This window comes from Camarhynchus parvulus, chromosome 3 (assembly GCF_901933205.1).
Source record: "Camarhynchus parvulus chromosome 3, STF_HiC, whole genome shotgun sequence".
NCBI lineage: Eukaryota > Metazoa > Chordata > Aves > Passeriformes > Thraupidae > Camarhynchus > Camarhynchus parvulus.
The window spans coordinates 5,416,487-5,433,677 of record NC_044573.1 but is presented as its reverse complement, the minus strand read 5'-3'; the positions used below and the strand labels follow the sequence as shown (position 1 = coordinate 5,433,677).

Below are 17,191 nucleotides of genomic sequence, written 5' to 3'. Positions count from 1 at the left end.
TGCCACAGCAGACCTTTTAGACAGACTCCTGCATGGAAAGCCATTGCTTTCCTGTGCACAGCCCCAGGAGAGCCAGGCAGGCTTTCCAGCAGGCAGCCAGCATCAGCCAGAGGGCCCTGTGCTGGCACTGACAGCACAGCAGGATGTCCTGGACTAAGTGACACTCCCTCTATACCCCATGGTTGTGTCCGAATATCCCAGGACACTGCAAGTATCCAGCTCAGTCTCCAGACCATAATTTTGGCCAAAGACCCCAGGGTCTCATGATGCAGCATTCAGGCTTGCTTGAGGCTTTGACCAAACCAATACTAACCACAGCTCCCAGCTTCAGCAAAGCACCAAATAGGTGCACAGGTCAGGCCAAAGGAAAATCCAGGCCTAATCCATCTCTCTCAGGCAGTTAAAGCAGCCATGATCTAAGGGACCTGCTGTGAGGAAAGCCTCCTTCCAATTACCAGCCCTCTAATTTCACCTCTGCTTTGCCATTCTCTGCAGAGCTCAGTTGTCACTCTGGCTCCCAGTCTGTACACTGTGCACCAACTCCATCTATTCTCATTACTTCCCTAAGAATATTTGCTTTTTTAGGCCTCTCTTGATATTTTCATCACTGATGCAGCAATCTGTCTATGTGACATTCTCAGAATGGAAACAGTGGACACTCTCCAAACCTCAGGACAAAGCCAGAAATATTTCCCTGCTCAACTGGTGGTTATAATCATCCACGAGTTATTTGGACCAGGCATGTCTCTTTAGCTCAGATTCCCACAGTGCTGAGGCAGCAGGACCCCAAGGCCTCTGCTGGACCACAAGATCCACAGCAGAATTCAAGGATAGCTGCAGACAGGAAGGCGTGCACAGAGTAAACATCTCCCAGTCTCTGGACTGGCCAGTCCTTGCCAGAAGTAAAAAACCAGATTTTATTATCTCCCTTGCTTTTATACTATAAATGATCTGAGGAAATATCCTACAAATGGTACGTCCACAGTATTGATCTGTGTGTCAATTTTGACAGAGAAAACTTAACTGAAAATGGTGATGGTGTTTGTGACAATCAGGAAGTAGTCTTGGTTTGATGCTGATAGGAATCCATTTGCAACTCTTCTGATTGCCTTGGGCAGCATCTCTGAATTAATGGTACCTCTCTATCCTGAGACTCCATCCACACCTCTCTGTCCCAGCTGCACTCTCGGCACCTTACAGACTGCCTGATGTTCCACAGCATCCTGCCATCATCCCCCCTGCTTTCCCTGGGCTCTCACACACCACTGTGTGTGCCATGCCAGCAGTTTTAGGTACCCAAGGACCACAGCCTTGGCTTCTGCACTGCTTCAGTCTGATTTATTGGTGTGTCCCCTGTCTGCAACACAGCCCTGCCAGTGAAAGACCAGGCTCATGGTCACTATAAAATGCTGCCAGCACCAAACCCCAACGTGTCCTGGGTTCTGAGAGCAGTGAACAGTCCCAAGAGCTGGCATTAAGTTCTCCTTAAACTACTTCCCCCAGAGTTTTACACATTTTCTACCAATGTTCACAGACCAATGAAGAAAAAGCAACAGGATTTCAACTCTCACCTTTTAAAACTTCTCCACAGTCAAGGAGAAGAAAATAAAAAAGCTCATGAATGCAATCATAAAGCCCAAAGTCAGTAAGGGCTGCAGTCTGAGTTGTGAGTGAAATTAAAGCTTAAAAGATTAAGAGGCATGCAAGCTGGCTGAATGGCGGAAGTGGGGTAGAACAGATTACAGAAGTCCCAGTTGCTTCATTAAAAAACATTCCACCAGGTTATTAAACTCTGTTTAGTGTCCTGGTCAACATGCCTAACACAGGCGTATTTTCCACTGACACAACCCATGGCAGCTGATAATTCCTAGAGGCACCTCGGCTGGCACAGGGGTTCTGTGACCTGGACAAAGGAGAGCCTTCTGAATCTAGTTTAATTCTTGAGGTAAAAGAATCCCACTGGAAAAGAAGGAGGCAGGTCAGACAGTCACTGTCATCCTTTTCTGCTCCAATATGTTGAGGAATGATGCCTCGTCACCCACCAGAGCCCTTGACAGAACCAATAACTGCCAGCATTCCTGGTCCCCTGCTCCACCCAGAAAAGCCTGTCTACTTCTGGGGAAAGGTAAAATAGAGAAACTTGGACTCAACCAAAAAACAGAGCAGTTAAACACTAATTAACAAATCAAGCCATGCACATTCAAAATTACACGGCAGTGCTGGGGTGACTTGCAACTCATGGTTATGCTGCTCTCACATAAGCACATCTCAGCCTCCTCTGCAACACTGCAAAACGCTGTGGGTCAGTGCTGGGAGGACAGCATGGCGAGGAGAGAGCAGCAGAGCTATGAAAACAAGACAAATCTGGATGGGGGAATGTCCAAAACTGAACAAGCTCTGCTTGTGCTGGCCTGAATGAGAGCTGAATGAGGCAAGGACAGCTTCCGAGAATGCCGCGTCCTTGCCGCCAAGGACGGCGAGAGGGCAGGGGAAGGAGGGGAGGGCTTGAGAAGCACAAACATGAGCGTGAGAGAAGACAGGACAGCTCAACCAAGGCCTGGAGGGGACCCCAGGCTAAGGTCAAGCTCCTCACACACAGCTGGCTTGCAAGCATGGAAAAAGCCCGATGCAATCCATCACAAGGCAGACAGCAGCCTCCTCGCTGCTATCCAGCCTGTGTCCCCGTGAATGCTGCTGGACCACTGACTGAAGGGCTGCATCTGCTGCCATTTCATTCTCCCTCCGTGTTCCCTGACCTCCTCGTTCCCCCTTCTGCCAGAAGGAAGCAAAGCAGACATAGCAGCTAAAAAACAACAGCTGGGTTATGTGCCTTAGCAGTTGCCTACCTGCAAGGAGATGTGCTGGTGTCCAAAGTGTAGGGACATAGGAGGAAACACATCCAAACTGCACTGCACAGGCAAGTGGGGAATGAGAACAGCTCCTAACTTATTTCCATACACTGAAACCATCTACAGCTTAGAAGTTGCACCTACTGCCTGGATGAAACAAGAGAAATCCTCCTCTGGGTGTGAGTGCAATGCAGAATATTTCAACAGGCTGCACAAAGAAAGCAGGAGGAGCTTCTAAGGCTCAGTGCCACAGGCACATGGGCAGCATTCACTATCCACAGTGAAAACTTGAGCCCTCTCTCCAAACATGCCTTGGTCAAACACCTCAACACACACCAGGCATGAAGTTCTGCTTCTGCAGGGCCAGGTTAAGCTATATTTGAAAACTCTGATTTTCAGAGTGTGGATGCTAGTTTAGAAAATCCAGCCTTTAGGGGGTGGCTCTTGTCTGGCCATCAAACACACAGGCAGCCTGCATGCACTGTCGCTTTTTTGACTCCTCCAATCCAAAATCTCTGGAGGAGATGAAAACAGTGGAAAATACGATTTCCCTGGCTGCAGAGCAGACTCCTGCATCTCAAGAGACGCCTGCCTGGCATGGTTAACATTAGCCAGGAGAAGGAGACATAGAGCAGAGGAGTGGGGAGAGCAGAAGGGATCAAAACTGGAAGAAAGCTGGATGCTCAGAAAGCAGCTATGGGTGGATGCATGACCCAAGGCAGGAATCTGGTGAAAGTTTTTCTCTCAGGCCTCAAGAGCTGGAAGGGGGAGTGATGAGAAGGAACACCATCACCATCACACTGGCAAGAGCAACCACTAAATGTTAGGAGATGTAGTTAAGTCACTTGCTTAGTTCCAGACAAGAGCAGCCCTGGGGATGAGGCCAGGGATCAGGACAGAGGCATTCCGTGTGGTGCCCTGTGGAAGGAGGTGGGTGTGAGGAGAAGAAGAGGGGCTCATATGGCTCAAGGAGCTGAATGCACCCAAGGAGAGCTGGGCTGTGTGCAGACTGACATGGCCACACAAACCAAGGCTTTCCAGCAAGGAAAGCCCTGTGGAGCAGCAGGAGCAGCACCTGGAGGCAGGACCCACGAGCATGCCACAGAATCCTATGCACCAGGGGAAAGAGCAGGCCTGTGCCAGCTCTAATTGGCCCCTAAAAAGACAAGTTATTCTTTTTTATTTAATCTTTCTCTGCTTTGTTTCCCCGTCTTTAAAGCATTCCTTCATCTCACAGAGGTTTGGGGAAGATTAATTAACTGCTCATCAACTGCTCAGATACAATAGCGCCGAGATCGGCAGAAGTTCAAGAGGAAATTAATAATTCTGCCTCTGGAACAGGGCTTGAATAGAGCCTGGTAAATAAGGCAGAAGGGCACAGAGTGAACAATAAGAGAAAACAAAATCCTGAATATCTGCTCATTAAGTGAGCAAAGTCCATTCTGTGCGCAGAGGGAGGCAGGGAGCCCATGGAGAACCCGGCAAGAGACTCTGTAATTAAAGCCTGGATAATAATGCACACACACTGGGGGGGCAAATTAAGGGTGCACAGGGAACCCTCACACTGCTATTTTCTAACTTTGCAGTGTTTGACTTTCAACCTTCACAACGCTCTTTCAATGCCTTTTTTAGGTGTGCAGCGTCACACAAAGGCGTGGGCACGCTTCCCTTCTCCTGTTCCAGCAGTGGGATGCTTATTCTGATTTATCCTGAAAAGTGTGTGCATACAGCCAGTAAAGGCTTGGAATAAACAATTAGGGCTGGTGCTCAGGCAAATGCATACCAGCTTTTTGTGACTGTGCATTTGTTTCTTTTTCTAAACATGGTGCACATAACCAAGCCCAGTCTTTTCTTAGGCCAAAGAAGAATATATCCAACACAGCACATACAAACTACAACCTAATTTAAAAATAAAACATATCCTGGACAGTATTTTACAATTCAACTGCTTACCAGTCAAAAATAAAATAAAAAACAGAAACACAGCAGAAGGCCCCTACAGGTCTGACCTCTGGCATTCCCAGTCCAGGGGCAATACATGTGAAAATCTGAGGGCTCCAGCTGTTCAATCCACAGGTCTGAGCTCAAGGAAAAAAATCCTGGAGCACAGCAAGCAGCTTTGACCAACAGCCAGCCCCCAGGCTCACCTGGCAACTCACTACTGAGATCCAGGTCCCCAGCAGAACAAAAATCTCATCAACAACCAATTTTACCACCTATGTTAGTGCCTCTGTAGAGACTCTGTTGACAATAAAACCAAATTCCTACTCATACTAACACAAAACAAATGATGAATCACACCACTAAGAGGGAATGACTTTTTGGTGAAAGGCTGGGAAACAATGAAAAGCATAAATTGATCCAGAGTTTTATCTAAAACATTGCAATTATTGACACTGAAATTTCTTATTCGCTCACTAAAATCATGGCTCCACACGGTGACGTCAATCATTCCAGTGCTCACCCACCCTCTGAGGGTTAGACTGCAGCAAAGGGAGGTTATGTGACTTGACAAAACCACACACAAATCATCAGCAGAGTCCCAAGGAAAACAAAGATGGGGCAAAGCAGTCAAAATCTCAACGCTTGGCTTGAAAGAAACTCACAGACTGTGTCTAGGATGACTTGAACTTCTGAAAGCTACCAAGGATGAAAGGCTGAAGATGTTCCACAAGAGCATTTTGGCTGTGATTTATCCTTCTGAAACAACAATCTCCCACCTGTAAAAGGCCTCTGACATTCTGACATTCTCTGTCAAGCCCCAAACTCTAGCAGGCCTTTTCCAAAGCTGTGGTTTGTGGCCATTTTTAGCAGATTTGAGGCATGCAATCAATACTGTGGAGAATAAAAATCAGAATTGGCTCCTCTGCCATCATTAACTGCTAGACAGTTAATCATCTTCATTCACATGAAAAAAAGCAGCCTGAGAAGGAAGTCCTATTGATGACAGGAGAATACCTCTGGGGAGCAGAACCTCATGCCCTGGGATGGCTTTGGTCATTAAAAATTTACCTCAATTAACTGCATTTTCACAGTAAGACACACTGAGCATCTGTAGCTGCCAGCTGCATGTTGCATGCAAATCAGGGCACGTGGGTGGTTAAAAAGTACTGCTGTGACCTTATCCTGAGGCCTCACACTGAAAATGTTCACCTTCAGCCTGCAGAAGTTCACTGCTAATGAAAACAGAACTGAATCATAAGGAAAACAGAACTGGATCATAAGGAAAACCCCATCTCTCTGCATGCTTTCCCAGACTGACCAAGGTCTCTTCTTCTCAGTTCTTCTCCCATTGCCCTGTGCTGGTAACATGACTCTGCTTCTCCTCTTTACAAATAAATCTGCACAGTAACACGCCAGAGAACATTTATGAGCTTGTAAAACCACCTGGCATGTTGGCAAGTGCGAAGGTAAATGCAGATTCAGGTATTTAATTATACAGTCAATCACGTCTGCAATTCAGACAGCAGCTCAGATCTCACAGCTTAATTGCTTTAATTTCAGATGAATCGCTTGTGTTGTCAGGAGTGGTTTGACACATTGGAGAGCAGTCACAAACTACACGAGGAGCAAACAACCAACATTTATTCCTCTGCCCACCCACACACCTTGGGCAGTTCAAAATGCCTGAGCTGACCTTTGCTGCTGCTGTTTTTCATTTCAAAAATGCAGGAGGAACGGCACAGGGCCCTATTAAAAACAGCAAAACCAGAGAAATCTGTGGCAAGGTGGTGAACCTGGCATCTGATTTTGCAGTACAGCCAAGGCACAGGGTGAAGCAAGAACTGTAAGGAATCGTTAAATGCTCTTACCTGTCCTGCAAAAAGCCCACACACACCAATAATACAGAGGATGTTGAATACAGCCGAGCCCACGATGGTTCCAACGCCTACATCTCCTTTTGTGATAAAAACACCTGAAAAACAAGTTCAAGAGAAGCTGTGTAAATGGGAAAGAGCTGACTTTTTTCACATGAAATTGCAGACCCCACACCCTATTAATGAATCTAAAGGCAGGTACAAGGCAAACTGCAGAGACTTGCCTTCTGAGGGGACCTGAATGGATTGTGTGATGGAAACCAAGCACATCCAAGTCACTAACTTGGTACTGTGACCCAACATTATGGCAATACACACCACAAAACACTGCAAGCTCATGGTAGCAACTCGTAGGATACAAATCCACAGGAAACCGTCTCCCGTAAGATATTCCCAGAGCAGTACTCTGCTCCTTCCCATAACCCATCCCAACTGGCTTCAGTGGGATAAAGCTTCAGTAGAAGCTGGAGATCATTCAGAGCTGTCTGGCCACAGCTACTCACAAGACTCTCAGGATGAGTTATGGGGCTATGCTACAAGCTTTTTTCAGAGCTCTTCTGTCAAATTTGGTTAAAATTGGCCAATGAGGTTAATGGTGAGGGAGATGAACTGACAGACACATGCATCACTGTGCTGCACAAAATCCTTTCCTTAGGAAGACAGCCTAAAAATAACACTCCATCTCCTGCTAGCTGCCAGTCTGTTTAAATTCACCTCTTGCTTTTAAGGTTCCAACACCAGTTCACATATTTTTTCCAACTTCATCCTTTTCTCAGAAGCACAGAAGCACTCACCTGCCAAGTGACACAGGGCACCTGGCAGGTTACACCACAGCAGGAAAATGATCCTGATCCCCATCAGGGCTTCTCTACGTCACCTGAAGGAATCTGGTTTTATTTTCACCCTGGTGCTGCACTACCCTTAACCAAAGGACAGTTTAAACTTGGTCCAATTAAAGTTCCAAAATGATAAGGCTTTGCTTGTGCAATCAGACCTCTGCAGAGGAAACGGCTTCACAGCAGGAACGCTTCACCCTCTTGATGTGGTCAGGTAGAACACCACTCTGTAACACTGCCTGCAGTCCTCCTCTGAGAGTTTCCTGGGTTTTGCACACTAAGGATGGCTGAATCCCTTCATCATACTTGCCATAAGCAGAGAGCTGCTTTGGCAAAGTGATGCTCTGACCAAGCTGTTGCTGTAAGAAAGCATTTCAAATCCTCTTCTCCTCCCCATTCTGGCTTTTCCAGGGAAAAGCAGTGTTGGAAGACTAACCAGAGGGGAGGTGATGGCAGAGAACCTGCCACTGAGGACATGAATAGTGTGCCAGGGTACCAGAGAGGGAAATCTGGGGGAAATCCTTTCCCACTGTGCCCTGAAGCTGGCATGGCAGACAAGGCAGGAAAGTGGACAGGAGAGGATAATGCTGTAGGTGAAACCTGGTTAATGGGCAGCTATGGTAAAGTGCCCACTGGTCCTGGCAGGGTCCAGATAACAGTACCCCCAGAGTCACTTCACCTGGTGAGGACTCCTCACAGTCAGTGCCATGTGTGCCCAGGAAGGATTATAACAAACCTTGCATGCACACACCAATCCCATTTCAGCTCTGAAAACAGCCAGGGAAACAGGCATGTTTAGGGAAGCAGCAGCAGCAGGCTCCTTACCTATGACAGATGTGAAGAGCTCAGGAGCAGAGCTTCCTGCTGCCATGAAAGTTGCCCCAGCCACATCTTCACTGAGATGCAAGCGCTGCAGAGAAACACAGAGTCACTTATTACCACACTGAGCAGCTGAAGGAATTCCACTCCCAACATTAAACTGCCTGCTGAGAGGCAGATACCTGTAAAGTTTTGTGTAAACAAAGGTTAAGTATAGGCGAAAAGCCACCACAGGCACTGGCTACTGAAGTGAGCATCACCTGGCAGAGAGGGCAGGTTATGCCAGTGACACTTTTAGAGAGGAAGGAAAGGTCACCACTCCAGCCAACAGGGAAGGCAGCTTCACCACTCATGGGTCTGTCTGCTCCACAACCCCAGCAACACACACCTCATCATTCCCACTTTCTTCTGTAAAGGGCAAGGCAAGGGCTCAGGTTTCATTCACCTCCAGCCACCTTCCCTGGTACAAGTTATGTCTTGCTTTACCCTCTCATTACCCCATCTCTGCTGGACTACATCACCGACCTCCTGTACCTGTCCCTCAGCAGTACCCAGGGACTGCCTAAAACTGGGAGCTTCTGGAAGGGAAAGGACCCACTGTTCTACAAAAACTTCATTAGCATATGCTGCTTCCAAAGATTTCCTTGGTTAATTACACCCTCTGTGTTTGCACTCCCACTGTTCCATCTGCACCAGCTCCCAGGGACTCAGCACCCATCTGCATCTGCTCAGCAGATGCCACAAGGCACTGAAGAGCAGCAACAACCAGCTCCTGCCATACGGCCACCACCCCGAGCTGTTACTACACCAAGGCAGCAGCTGCCACTGTGGGAGCACAGGAAAGGCAGCCAGGAGCATGGGGAAGGCAGCTCAGGGTGGTGGGAAGTGTGCCTGGCAGAGCTGGCTTTTGAGGCAGCCCCCCAGCCTGGCAGGACACAGGAAACCTCCCTCTGTCCCCATTCCCCTGCACGCTGCTGGGCTCCTCTGCTGTTTCCTCCTTGCCCAAGTACCTTTGCACAGAGACAAGAGAGCAGAAATGCTCACAGCAGCCTTTTCTGAAGATTCCACAATGGGTATTCCTTGTCCCTGAAAGAAGGTAACTCTATTCACTGCCCACACAGAGGTAACAGCCCTTTGTACATAAGTTATGGGGACAAGGGAAATGGACAGGATGTGCCCTCACCAGCAGTGCCTTTGAAGCAGAAGACCACAACACTGCTGGAGTGCTATAAAGATTGTGTAACCTGATAAAATACAGATTTATGGAAAACTATTTTAAACAGGATTAAAACTATCATGAAAGAAGTTCACAGGACCAGAAGCAGATCCTCAAAGGCCAGGTTCTTCTGCAGGATGCTCTATGAAACTATAGAGACATCCATCCTACAATAGCTGCTGGAACCTGGGGTGGTGCCTCTTGAAAGCAAGGCCACCAGCCAAGGCAACCAGCTGTGCTGATTTCCTGGGGGGGCGGTTTGCCCTTGGGCATACTGGCAGCACCCCAAAATACAAGCCTGTCCTGGACACTGCTCACTCAGCTCAGGTTTTGTTCATCCACAGACACCTGAGCCAGCTTTTAGAGCCACATTTCCCAGTGAGGTTCACTTGCATGGGAGAGAGGAGGTTAAAGAACTCATTGTGTCCACATCAAGCATCTCCTCATGTCCACACCAATGCTCCCTCTCCTGAACCTTGCAATGGGGTTCCCCAGATTCAGCCCCAGAGGGTGCAGCAACTCTGCAGGACAGAAGCTCCTGCCTTATGTTGTTACCTTTCAGTTACCTCTATACTTAAGCACCAAAAAGTGGAATTTCCTGGGGGCTTTTTTCTTTGATGATGCAAAAAAGGCCCGCAGAGCAAGGTGCTGAACTTCAAACACCAGGTTAGTTTGGAGACAGCCTCCATCAGTGCTGTCAGCACAAAGGACTTGGCCCTGTCAGCTTCCACACCTCTCCCAGGGCCAGCACAGCCCACGCCCTGACGGGTGACACTTGTTCCCAGGCACGTGCACAGGTGTCTTCTACAAATGGCACAGACCTCTCAGTGCCAAGACCAGCTATATTCTCCCCTCACAGAGATTTCACTGCCTGGAACTGACAGCAGATATGGCTCGCAGTAATTTTGGGCACATGGTCTGTGTTTGCTCCATGGCTGTCCGAGCTGATTTAGGCAAAAATGTACTCCTTGTCTTCTAAAATTTAGGCATCCTGACCTTACCAAAGAGAACCAGAGTCCCTTGTAATTGCTGGAAGCATTCACAAGCTTCTTTACAGCTGACCTAGCTGTCCCTGCTGCTTTACAACTTACACCCACACAACACAAGGTCTGACAGTCACGACTGTGAGGGCAGGGTACAAGATCCACGGTTTCTACCAGGGTAAATCACCAGAGGTTTTAATTTCTGTCAGCTAAGGCTAGGGCCTGGTGTTTCTGCAGAGACATCTGCAAAGACACACAAACAAGAGGCAGCAGCAGCCACCCCAGTGGGAATGCCTGGAGCACCTGGAGAGCCTGTCCTGCAAGGAAGAACACAGAGCTGAGTCAACGTGCACACGTCATGTTGAGCAACAAGACAAGCAGCACGGGCAGCACTGCAGGACCACAGCAAATAAACACACCATCACCAGAGCCCAAGGCTCTCCAGAAGTGCTGATGAAAGCAGCACTAGAGGAAGGAACATCTAACACTCACTTCACAGATCTTTTCCAGCGAAGGGACGAAGAAGTCATCGCAGACGATTGCCAAGGCGTAGAACATGTACACAGCCTGCAAGGGAGAAGAGAAAGGGCTGAGTCTGGAGACTGTCACACAGAACTGAACGGCAGCATCCCAACCCATCCCAGGTTTGATTTGGTACAGACTTTTCAAGAAAATAAAATGCTCTTGCAAGAAGAACTCATAGAGCTGTCTGGGATTTAATTGAAATATCATGGAGTATTTATCTGAAAGTTCTTATAAACTATCAAAAGCTGCCAACATTTTATCTTCACCATAAAGGCTGCCTTTTTTTTTTTTTGGCCTTTTTTTTTTAAATCTCTTGACATTGCCAACCCACACTGAAGTATTTTTGCCTTCCTTTTTTTCCCTGTTGGGCAGCACAAGGCTTTTTTTATTACTGTGTTCTGTGAAAATCTAAACCCTGGAGGAGTAATTTCTGAAATCTAGTGTTCAAAAAAGGGAAAAGAAGCTTGTTTTTCTGGACTGAAGTGCCCTGCCATGTCACCTGGGTCCCAGTGGCAAATCTTACTGAATTTCACACAGGAACAAATAAAACCAAGGGGGAACACAGGACTCGAAAAGACACTGGGCCAATCAGTTCTTCAATTTCATGCAAGAAGCATTCAGTCTGGGTCTCTGTACTATTAAACAGAATGTGCTGGGGCCTGATCTCTGCCCCAAGAGGCAAACAGCCACACAGCAAAGCCCTGGAGGGCAACCTGGCCCATCCTGCCCACAGGGAAGGAGCTCACTCCCCACCTCGACACAAAGACTGCCACTGGATGGGAAAATTCCCATTGGCATAGGGGAAAACCAGGGGAAAGCATGCCAGGCACCAGCAGAGCACATCTTCCCAGCCAGGCTGAGTCTGCCTCCCAGCCCAGGCTGCTTTTCTGCCATGGACACATCCAAGACTTGCTGCAAGGTTCAAAGACAGCTCCACCTTTTTGGTGACACCTGCCAAGGACCAGCACAGAGTTACTTCTACAAGCAGTGCAGCTCCAGTGACTTAACTACAGCTGGGAGAAGTGGCCAATATTTGTAGAAAAAAGTGTATTAATCCTAGGGAACCACAGTTTCAAGCACATCACCAACAGATCCTCCGGCTTTGCTTGTTGTTGGAGTCCTGCAGAAGCTCAGGCAATGTGAGGAGACCAGAATAATTTTCTCTGGAGAGAAAGCAGCAATAAAAATGGCCTCCAGGTATTTTTTGTTCCTAGTTTGATTTTCCAGGAACAGGTTTAAATCCCCCAGCCCCACCAAAAACAGAGATTTCAATTTGCCAGAATTACAACTTTGCTGCAAAAAAAAAGCCAGTAACTACTGTACATCGCAGCCCATGAAAACTTTTCGAGCTCAAAAATAATTCAAGTGTATTTTTTTTTCAGGATTAGAGATCGGAATTTCATCATAACAAATTATTCTGGCACAATCTTGACACAACAGGTGCTAGAATGTCACTTGGATAGTTTCTGTGCTTCTTTGTCCCTTGTCATAAACATGAGTAAGTGTAATTTCGGCTTTTTGAAAATCTTACACTGCAAAACAGCCCCAAGGGCCACAAGAGTAAGCAGAATTTCAGGTCTCCAACTCTGTTGGGTGCAGCAAAGAACCTGGTCCTGCAAAGGGAGCACCAGCTGCTGACACAATACCAACTGTATCAACAGAGATAAAGGAAGACAGGAACAAGGACCAGAAAGGGCTCCAGAGGGTGATGTGGCCAAATTCCACTGAAATACAACAGAGAGCGGGTGCCTAACTCCAGCCTAGATTTTTGATCTGCTAATCATAATAATCTGCAGTGAGTCATGCCCTCACTGCCCTGTCCCAACACACAGTAATGCTTCTCAAGAATGCTAATCTGTCCAGCAGCATCATTCCTGTAAAGTGAGCACGTCCTCTCCTGTTTGACACCATCCACGCCCACGGAGCACGGGGCTCCACGTGGCTGCTGGGCTTCCTGCACCTCCCAGAGCCAGCCAAGGGAATGGGGGCTAAGGGGAGGCAGCATCCCATGCCCCAGAGCCCAGGCAGCTCACCCCAGATGCCCCCACACACACACTGCACTGCACTGTGGGCGTCCACAGATGATGCCGCGCTCCACAGGGCTCACAGAGGCACCAGGGCCAAGGCACCCACCAGTTCTTCAGTTTAGACAATTCCTTCTCTGGAATTTTAGATGCACATTCAAATGATGCCAGGGGAGGGCTTGTGTTGCTTCCAGTGCACTCAAGACTGCAAAAGCATCTCCACATCCCAGCATTAAAGTGGAATCTCATGGTGTACAGGTTTTGAGAGGGCACAACAACAACCTTCAAGGGTGACAAGGGAATTTGCTTTTGCCCGCCAACGCTTTCTCATTAGTAGGATCAGGTACAAGACAAAAGGCAAAAAGGGCAGTGAAATGAGTAAGGAAAGGAAAAATAGATGGGAAGGAACTGCCCCCCCAGGCTCTTGCTTATCCCCCCCAGGAATGGGGACTGGCCCCCTGCTGCAGGAGCTGGAGGCACAAAGCCAAACCCGCTGCACTCCTTGGGATAGAGCGCACTGACCAGGCTGAGCCCACGGGAACTGTACACTCCAGCATTTCCTTTAATGACCTCACTGCTGTCACAAATCTGGCTTTGGCTGTGAGTCTTCTCTAAGTTCATTCAAATGGCTTAGGTGCAACAAAGTGCAAAGTGTCAGAATCGAAGGAGTATCTGGCTAAAGCCCAGCCTTGTTCGCAGCCTAAATCACTGGAAGCTGCCCACAGTCAGTGAACACACGAGGAGAGCAACTGTTACTTCCTTGGAAGTTCTTCGGGCTTTTTGGTGGGGCTTGTTTGTTTGCTCCTTAAACAAACACAACAAAGCAATGTTTAAAGTTTGGGCCAGCAGGAACACAAGCAGGAGGGGGCTTTTTTATGCAAGAGGGAGGAAAGGCAGGAGCATCAGGGAGGCCAGTCTGCATGGCATGTCCCGTGAGGAGAGGGCCAGCAGCACAGCTGAGACACTCAGCATGAGTGGAATCTCCCATTTAGGTGGGAGATGTGGTACCATCTTCCACCTAAGTCATCCTGAGATTCCACCAAGGAGTCTCATGGATTTCTCCTTCAGCACATGGCCCCCTGTCTTCACGGGCACCACGGGAGCAGCAGCTCTGGAAAGGAGCAGGGCAGCAGAGACTGAAGACTGTTCCACCTGAAAGTGCCACTGGGAATTAAGGAATTGGTTGGGGTAAGGGAATATGGCCTGTGCAATGGGAGCAGAGTACAACGTGGAGGACTCAACACACAAAATAAGGCTCAGCCCCAGCTTCACTCAGTTGTTTTCAGCTCCAAGTGATGATATGGGAGTCTTTAGCCAGGCAACACACTTTAAAAAACACACTCACTTCTCCTCCCCCAAAGGACATTAAAAAATTGGGAAAATGCAATGGCCCTGCATAAAAGGATTATAAATGCCACATTAAGTACCACATTAGGACTGATTTTAAAATGATGGTTCTAACAAACAGAGATGCACTCTCTGCATCAAAAGTGATTAAGTTTCTTACTCAAAATACCTGCTCCACTAGTGGCACAGGACAGAAATGGTCATTCTTCATGTTTGTCCAGCAGTCCTTTGAGCTTCCCACGACTGTCTTCACACTCAACCTCGCTTCACTGAGTGAAGGAAGCTTTCCACAAGAGAGCAGAATGCCACAGAAGCAGCAATCCCTACAGCCCTGCCTTCTTCCCAGGGGGCTGTGAAAGGCTGAGGTTGTTGCTGGCAGCAAAGCAGGGCTGGGGTGCTGGCTGCTGTCCCACAGACCCTGCCCCAGGGGGCAGGACTAGCAAGGGACCACCCCTGAAACCACCTTAACCAAGCACAAGGCTTTTCTCAACTCTGACTGCAACACAAACCTGTTGGAACCCAGGAAATTCCTCTGGCTGCCCCAGGAGGCTCAGAGACCTTGGCACAGAGCCCAAGACCCCTGTGCCTTTGATTTAGCCTTTGGAAAAAACAATTACCAACCTTTACATGAAGAATTACAAGTCAAAAGGGTTTAAGTAGAATAACAGTTAGTTTGTCGCAGGGTGAAAAATAGATTTTTGGGGGGAATGGGTGTGCCCAAAAATGGGGGAATTTGGGTGTGCCCTGTCCTTCTTCTTTCTTCTTCCTAGCCTCCATCTTCTGGCATTTTTAGATTGGTTTATAGTAGAAGCTCACTGTCTAACATAGGTGATAGGTATTGGAAAGTTATTGTAAATAATGTACACGTAGTTTTTAGTATAAAAAGTTAACAGCAGTGTGCCTCTGTCTGACCTGCTGAACAGACCTCGGCAGGCAAGGAGAAAGAATTTTATAGATAAAAAACAATAAAGAACCTTGAGAACGAGAATAGAAGAGTTCTGACTCCTTCTTCGAGCGCTGGGCTGGGAAAAGAGACTTTCTAACACATCTCGGGGTCACTCTGAGCAGCAGAGATTCTGAGACAAACCCACCTAAAACTCCATTGCTGGAGGGAAATTAAAAACCCCCAACCAAAGCAGGGAGCCACAGAGCCTGGGTTGACTGCAGCCAGCAGTCTGTGTACCATGATGTGCCCAGCTCCCACAGATGGCCAGGGCACTGGAGAAATCAACCCCCTAAGGAGACAGCCCTGTGCTGCAGGAATGAGATGTGTCTGGCCACTGACCCGATGCAGAAATAGAGACAGGACCTGTCCAGGGCGACCTACATTTCCCAGCGCCTGGCAGGAGGGGGCAGGGGCTGTCAGAGCCAGTTCCCATGGCTACGGGAAGCAGTGGCAAGCCAGGAGCAGAGGGATGGCTGACACACACAGGGCTCCTCCACCCTGCTCAGTGCAGAGGGCCCAGCCCTGCCCAGGGACAGGCTCAGCTCTGACCATGCTCCTCACGCTGGCAAGCCAAAATATCCTGGCTCTGCACTCCAGACCTGCTGGAGGAGGCTGGGAAAAGGGGAAGCAACACTGTGCTGTCAAAAACATCAGGGTAATGCAGAGACCCAAACCTCCCATTCTCAGCTGCCAGCCAGAACCTTGGGTATTTCTCAGCAAAGCCATTTCCCTCCTGTCTCGAGGGGGGAACTGGTGCCAGTGGCCCTGAGCATGGCAGGGCTGAAGATCCACACAGGGACATCAGCTGGAACAAAATGAAAACCAGGAAAAGGCTAAGAGAGCACCTATACAGCCTTCCAGTGCCCAAAGGGACTGCAGGAGAGCTGGAGAGGGACTTTGAGAAGGGACTTGGAGTGACAGGACAAGGGGGAATGGCCTCATGCTGACAGAGGGCAGATAGATTGGGTACAGGGAAGGAATTCTTCCCTGTGAGGGTGCTGAGGCCCTGGCACAGGTTGCCCAGAGAAGCTGTGGATGCCCCTGGATCCCTGGAAGTGTCCAAGGCCAGGTTAGACAAAGCTTGGAGCACCCTGGGATAGTGGGAGGTGTCCCAGCCCATAGCAGGGGAGCTGGAACTGGATAATGTGTAAGGTTCCTTCCAATCCAACCCACTCTGTGATTCTACAAACAGTAATGTTAAGATTGCAAAAAGAAGCCTTTTGGGTGCTGGGGAGCTCCCAGGCTGCAGGAACAGCACCAGACTTAAAATCCAGACCCTGGCCCCTCCAAACTGAACATCCCAAACCAGTGACTTAGTGGGGAGTTACTCAGCAGCTCAGCCTCTTCTCAGAGGGGACATGGAAATCATGAATGGCAGTGAAGCAGTCAGCTGCTGAGCTCTGAAAAAGTATCCAGGAGAAATTAAACACCATGACTCCAAGCTGTAATAATATGCTTTCAGTGGCCCACTTCTCCTTCAAACCAAAGTATTTTCATTTCAGACCTAAAACTATTGCTGACCTGCCCATTTTTCCTAGATTTTTCAAGTGTTTAGGGATTCACTTTCGTTTTTGTGAAGTTATCAGATCATGTTTAGTAATTCACACAGCCCCACTGTGAAGATTTGCTGGGGTCTTTTTTCCCTTTTAATGAAACAATAGGGAGAAGATGCCCCGGGAAGCCTCCTGCTCTCCCCCAAGGTCCCAGTGATAGCTTTAGTCCTGTTCCTCTGGCTTCTGGAAAACCAGCTTTGCCTTGATGTCTTTCAGAATTAAACATGAAAGTACAGGCAAAGGGGCAGAGAACAACATTTTTACTGAAATGAATA

At 48.3% G+C, this 17,191-nt stretch overlaps 1 protein-coding gene across 2 annotated transcripts in view; it reads right to left on the bottom strand.

Moving 5' to 3' along the window:
• SLC24A3 (solute carrier family 24 member 3) overlaps positions 1–17,191 on the bottom strand; it is a 98,510-nt gene that overhangs the window by 26,658 nt on the left and 54,661 nt on the right. For both annotated transcript variants that reach the window (XM_030944342.1, XM_030944343.1), the window contains exons 4-6: positions 11,014–11,088; positions 8,329–8,413; positions 6,662–6,765 (exon numbers count right to left, since the gene is read on the bottom strand). In XM_030944342.1, the coding sequence (XP_030800202.1) occupies positions 6,662–6,765; positions 8,329–8,413; positions 11,014–11,079 (255 nt within the window). In that variant the 5' untranslated portion in view covers positions 11,080–11,088. The remainder of the gene's footprint in view (positions 1–6,661; positions 6,766–8,328; positions 8,414–11,013; positions 11,089–17,191) is intronic.